Source organism: Fundulus heteroclitus, unplaced genomic scaffold (assembly GCF_011125445.2).
Source record: "Fundulus heteroclitus isolate FHET01 unplaced genomic scaffold, MU-UCD_Fhet_4.1 scaffold_145, whole genome shotgun sequence".
Lineage (NCBI taxonomy): Eukaryota > Metazoa > Chordata > Actinopteri > Cyprinodontiformes > Fundulidae > Fundulus > Fundulus heteroclitus.
The window spans coordinates 393,959-400,699 of record NW_023396557.1 but is presented as its reverse complement, the minus strand read 5'-3'; the positions used below and the strand labels follow the sequence as shown (position 1 = coordinate 400,699).

Here is a 6,741-nt window from a genome sequence, read left to right as displayed (position 1 = left end):
AAAACGGCTTGAAATTGTCACCCGAAAAATGTAGTTTTTTCCAGACGTCAGTCCGCTATTTAGGACATATTGTCAGTCGAAATGGTGTTGAGACCGATCCCCAAAAGACCGAAGCACTTAAGACCTGGCCAAGACCACAGACCTTAAAAGACCTTAGGTCATTTCTTGGGTTCTCAGGGTACTACCGTAGATTCGTAGAGGGGTACTCTAAGATTGTAAAACCCTTAACCAACTTAACAGCTGGTTACCCTCCAGTGCGAAAAGGGGTTAAAATCACAAACTTAGCTTCCAAGTACCACAACCCAAAAGAACCATTTGGTGAAAGGTGGACCCAAGCGTGCCAAGACGCTTTTGAACAGATCATTGACAAGTTAACGTCTGCACCAGTGTTAGGTTTTGCAAATCCTCTGTTGCCTTACGTTGTTCACACTGACGCAAGCACAACAGGCCTTGGTGCGGCGTTATACCAAGAACAAGACGGGCAGTCCCGAGTTATTGCTTATGCAAGCCGTGGTCTCTCTCAGTGTGAATCTCGTTATCCAGCACATAAGTTGGAATTTTTAGCCCTTAAATGGGCTATAACCGAAAAATTCCACGATTACTTATATGGAAATGTTTTCATAGTGATAACCGATAATAATCCTTTGCGGTACGTCCTAACCAAAGCCAAACTAGACGCAACTAGTTACCGCTGGTTAGCGGCCTTATCTACGTTCACTTTTGACATCAGATATCGCGCAGGCAAGCAAAATCAAGATGCCGATGGGTTGTCTAGGAGGCCTCATGGCAAGTTTATGGATGACAGTGAATCTCGAGAAGAGAGCCAAAGAATCCATGAGTTCACTTCACACCATCTCACGCCTGTAAACATAGTCCAAGCCACCTGTGAGCTACATACTGTTTTCCAAAACGATCCTGACATGCCCACCTGTTACATTGAGTCGCTTGCCGTTCACCCAGATGCAATTCCATCGACATTTGCGGATGATGAAACACTTAATGGTTTTCCCACAGTCCCAAAGTACAGTGAGGCCGAGATAGCTGCGCAGCAGAGAGCAGACCCCTCCATCAGAGTGATCATTAACTTATGTGAGACAGGAGAAGCAGATTTCAATGTTGTTAACGAGCCAGAACTTCAACTTATGCTGAAGGAAAAGAGCCGCTTTGAAATTAAAAACAATCTGCTGTTCCGCAAAAGACAATGTGACAAAAAAACTCAATACCAACTTGTCTTGCCACAAGCTTTGAGGAAACCAGTACTTCATAGCTTACATGATGAAATGGGTCATTTAGGAGTCGAAAGAACAGTTGAATTAACCAGATCTCGCTTCTATTGGCCAAAGATGGCTCAAGATGTTGAATCAAAAATCAAGCAGTGTCCAAGGTGCGTTAAAAGGAAAAGGCAACCTGACAAAGCAGCACCTTTGGTCAACATACAGACATGTCGTCCTATGGAACTTGTTTGTATGGACTTCTTGTCCATAGAACCTGACAGTCATAATGTCAAGGACATTCTGGTAATAACAGACCACTTTACTAAGTATGCGATAGCCATTCCGACTCGAGACCAAAAAGCCTTAACCGTGGCCAAATGTCTATGGGAACAATTTTTTCTTCATTATGGATTTCCTGAACGCCTTCACAGTGACCAAGGCCGTGATTTCGAAGCACAAGTCATCAAAGAGCTGTGTGCCTTGGTTGGTACCAAGAAAGTGAGAACAAGCCCTTACCACCCTAGGGGTAACCCTGTTGAGCGCTATAACCGTACATTACTCAGTATGTTGGGTACGCTCAAAGACAAGGAAAAATCCAAATGGCGTGATTATGTCCGACCTCTCACTCATGCGTATAATTGCACGAGGAGTGACGTTACCGGGTTTTCACCCTACGAGTTAATGTTTGGGCGCCAGCCTCGATTGCCCATAGATATAGCATTTGGTCTACCAGTTCAGAAAGAAACAGGCTTGTCTCATTCACAGTATGTACGTAACCTTAAAACTTATCTGAAAGAGAGCTATCAGTTAGCATCAGCCAATTCAAAGAAAGTAGCTGACAAGAACAAACGAAGATTTGACATGAGAGTAAGGGAGTCAACACTTGACACAGGCGATAGAGTCCTTGTGCGAAATCTTCGCTTTCGTGGCAAACACAAATTAGCTGACCGATGGGAGCCTACCATTTATGTTGTCCAAAAGAAGGCTGGAGATATGCCTGTGTACACAGTCAGTCCCGAGGGTCAGGAAGGGCCCTTGCGCACACTCCACCGTGATCTACTGCTCCCTTGCGGATTTTTACCCGAGGAGGAGGAAATGGTAAAACCAAAAGCGGCCTCAAAACCTAAAACAAGGCAAACTTCCATTCATCCTGAAGAAAATCCTCCTGACTCAGATACTGAGGATGACTATAGTCCATGTTTCTATCCAACAACTATTGAAACAACCACAAGGATCGTTCAACCAAACATTTTGACACAAAAAACGGATGAAGCAAAAGCAAGTAAGGAATGTGGAAACTTACCCAAGGATCAAATCCTGGGCCAATCTATGGAAAAAGGAAAGGACACTGGGAACAAAAACCTACCGGATGAGACACAAAATGGAAACCCAAATGGAAACCTACCCGAATTAACACTCATTGAACTGGAAACTGAAAACACAACAGACAGTGAGAATACCGAAATCGAAAATGACAAGACAAACAATTCTTTTCACACTGAAACTTTAAAGAAAGTCGAGCAGTCTAAAGATATTGAACAGAGACAATCTACTGAATTAAATGATGCTGAATTTCCTGAATCCAGTGATGATCAGACTGCTGGTATAGTTCGCAGATCTGAAAGACAGAGAAAACCCCCTACTAAGTTTACTTACCCACAGCTTGGTAGACCCTTGATTTCTTTTGCACAAACCATTCTAGAAGGGTTTAACAAAGCTCTGGTTGAAACCTTTGAAGGTGATCTTGACCCTTGAGACAACATGAAGGGACTCATGTTAATTTAGAGGGGGAGGGTGTAACCCCCCTGGTAAAAAGGTTAAAACAAAAATTAATTTGGTTTAAAACGGGTTGATTTACGTTTTCTATATAAACCGTCCTTTATTTTGAAAACCGGAAGTTATCGTGACGGTAACAGGAAGTGATATGTAGGAAGAGAGAGAACGTTTTTCCCTCGTTCACTCATGCACAGAGCGCAACTCTACTCTCACGTGTTGGTTGGAAAGAAAAGAAAAAGAGTACGGAGAGCGTTGAAGGAACACGTTTATTGCTTATTTTCCCTTTTGATGTTAAACTTCTTGGTAAGCTAGTAAACACATGTTCTCATTTAATGTGTTAAACTGCTCCTGGCAGATAAGCTAACTCATTGTTTGGTTTTGCACATTTTAAGTTCTTGAAATAACGTTTTGTGTTAAAAAGAAAAAAGCATTTGTTTGATAGTTTAACAAGCGCATTCATGGTGATGTGCACTGCATAGATAAAAAGTGGAGCAAAAGAGATTAAAACTGTGAAGGGACTAGTTACACTTGCAAATTGTGACTGCAACCAAAATGCAAAGGTATTTTGTGATAAATTTGTCATTTTAAGTTTTAAAGTGGAAAAAAAAACAGCTAAGCTCTGATTTGTATTATATTTTGTTTATTCACAATCTAAAATCCTTTTATGAAGGGTTTTCATACGAACTGTGGGTTGCACATTATACTGTAAAAAGTAATGTGTTTTCCATATGTAAGTGAATTCACTGGTAAAATGTTATCATATTTCATTTTATTGTATGTTTTATTTGTTAAAAATACACTTTAGCAACAATGGAGATTATATTTGGAAATGGAAATTGGAAATTTGTAGTTAACCGTTGTTAACTCCTGTTAGTTATTATTGCAACTGAGAAATAGATTTTCTGTTGTACAACACTTTAAATGATTATTAAATCATTCTATTGATTTTCAAGCAATTGCATATTGGAAAATTGGGACTATACAACCTGTTTTGTTAATACAGGTCAGGTCTTTTGACTTCGTGGAAATTGATTCATCCAGCCTAAGTGTCCAACGAGGCTAAGGAGAATTGACCCATTGATGGCGAGCCTTCCCAGTCGGATCGTGAGCTCTACCACATCATTCACCAGGTTCTGTGGTAGGATTGTGTCAGTTCGCTGACAGACATCCGGAGAAACTTCTTGGATACAATTCCTGACTTGACTTATCCCCTGACTAACTGACTTACGAACTTGAACAATTATTGAAGTTGGAGTTACAAATTCCGGAAGAACATTCTTCAGAAGAACATTTTATTTTTTTAGTTTTATTTTGGGCCCATAGGTATTGTTATTTTTGTATTGTACTTTTTTCCATATCTGTTACTAAAGGTACATTTAACTACAAATATCTGTGTCCATCACGTTATTGCTATTGTCTCAGCTCCTATGAACCTAGAGCGTAGACGTGTACATACCCTGAAGTGGGTTACACAAACAATGCAGCACAAAATACAACAAATTGCTCCAGAAAATACAATTAGCTCAAGCATTGCTTTATACAAATGGCTGTATCATTCTTAGTCTACAAATATCCATCGCAAAATTCAATACATACCAACAGTGCTTTCAAAGACCAACCAAATCGAAGTTGCAGTGTCACTGAGAGAAAACCATGCTTGGTATTGTCCTGCCTGGTCTGCTTTTTATGACATCATCAAACATGGCAGACTCTAAAATGTAATACATAAGTTGCGCCAATAGATGGCAACAACTAGACACTTCTATAGTATAGATCTGGGAAATGTAAACAAACTGACATACAAACAGCACAGCTCCATCTAAAAGTGCAAGTTCAAACTAAGTAAAACAACATATCAACAACACCTGAAACGCCGCTTCTCTAGGCTGGAGCTCATATGAGATGGACTGACACAAAGAGAACAAGTTTGCTTTTCAAACTGTTTTTGGAAATCACGGCTTATGTCAAAAAGAGGATAATGACTATTAGAATTGTTATTAGTGAAAAGACAGCATCTGTGATGGTAGAGGGGGGTGTTAGTGCTCATTGAATGACTAACTAGCACATCTGTGAAAGTAGTATTAGTACTGAAAGGTAAATGACCAATCTGTATAATCTGACCCAATTTGTATAATCTGATTGAATTTCACTTTGTAAAGTGCCTTGAGATGACATGTTTCATGAATTGGCGCTATATAAATAAAATTGAATTGAATTGAAATTGAAATGCAGGTTATGGACCAAAAAATCCTTCCATCCAAGTGATGTCTTTTTCAGGGATGTCCCTGCTTATTTCAGCCAGACAAGGCTAAGCCACGTTCTGCACGTGTTACAGCAGCGTGGCTTCATAATAAAAGGGTGTAGGTAGTAGACTTGCTTGCAGTCCAGATGTGTCTCACATTGAAAACGTGAAAACATTATCAAACACAAAATACTTCACCGGAAACCTTGGACTGTTGAGCAGCTGAAGTTGTACATTGAGAAAGAATGGGAAACCTAAAATTAGTGTGCTCAGTTCCCAAATGCTTATTAAGTGTTTTTAAAAGCAAAGGTTATGTAACACAATGGCAAACATGCCACTGTCCCATGTTTATGGAAATCTTCTGCAGGTATCAAATAAAAAAAATTGTGAATATTTGCCCAAAAGATAGTTAATCAACTGAATATAGGTTGAAAAGAATTAGCAAATGATTGTATTCTGTTTTTATTTACATTACACAACATCCTGACTTCATTGGAGTTGGGGTTGTAATACAGGTTTGATAATTACCTTCTCAGCAGAAAAAAAGAGGGTGCATGTATCTTTTTTGTGCATCTGACAACTTTCACTGTCTTCACCTAACCAGTCCCATCATGTAACCGTTAAAACTGGAAATACTGCAGATAGGAAGGAAACACATCAGTGGGACTAGGGCTGGGCGGGAAGAGTTAGGGCTTAGAAACAGATTACCTTTGCATTCATAGAAATCATTGATGTAGAAAATACACATCAAATAAAAAGCAGCAAGCAGTGCATTGATATTTTATTTACATACATGCCTCAATGAGGAAAATTAACTTAGAAATGGCTGTATCTAGAACTCAACTTCCAAGGAGTTCATTAACACAGTTTTGCAAACTGAACTGATAGAAAAGGCTGGAAAGGATTATAAAATTCTGCTACTATAACCACAGTTAAGAGTGGATTTTTTACAGGTAAAACATGCATAGCGAATCCTATCTGCACCGTTTTATACAAGGAAGGAAAAATTCATGTGAATTGCTTGTCTTTATTTTTGCGGTGATATATATATTTACTCATATATATTTACTCTTTACTACAAAGAAGTTTTAAGGTTTTAGATATTAATATGTATTTCATGTGGCTGATCTTTCTCTCATCTTTGCAGAAGGTCTGCAGAAAGCAGAGAAATATGTTGTGACTATAAGTGTTTTTATGAACTCTATTCGGCCATCTGGAGTGCTTACGCATGACTGAACTGTGTGAACTGGTTGGTATTATCTCGAAGGTCACAGTTGTTTTGCTTATCCCTACCCCTTAGCTTGACAATGCCTAATAAAAAGAAAGGAGGGGACGGAGTGCTTCAGAGCGAGTTTTGGAGATCTGTATTAAGCATCTCAGCTCTTCTCCTTGCAAGATAATTTGAAAACCAAACCTCAATGTTGTCTCTCCTTCTTGTGTTGTTAATGAATGTTTTAGGTGTTTGAACCTCCCTAGGTTCCCAGAGGAATAATTGCATTAATAAAATCA

At 39.2% G+C, this 6,741-nt stretch overlaps 1 protein-coding gene across 1 annotated transcript; it reads left to right on the top strand.

The window, feature by feature from the left end:
• The first annotated feature begins 617 nt into the window (after window positions 1–617).
• Window positions 618–4,463, top strand: LOC118558682. Its single transcript, XM_036129193.1, has 2 exons — window positions 618–3,293; window positions 3,994–4,463. The coding sequence occupies exon 1, from the start codon at window positions 795–797 to the stop codon at window positions 2,967–2,969; it is 2,175 nt and encodes a 724-aa protein (XP_035985086.1). The 5' UTR covers window positions 618–794; the 3' UTR covers window positions 2,970–3,293; window positions 3,994–4,463.
• The last annotated feature ends 2,278 nt before the right edge of the window (window positions 4,464–6,741 follow it).

Bases quoted from the DNA above. Each gene is read 5' to 3' on its own strand.
- LOC118558682 (XM_036129193.1), top strand. From the start codon at position 795: ATGGATGACAGTGAATCTCGAGAAGAGAGCCAAAGAATCCATGAGTTC.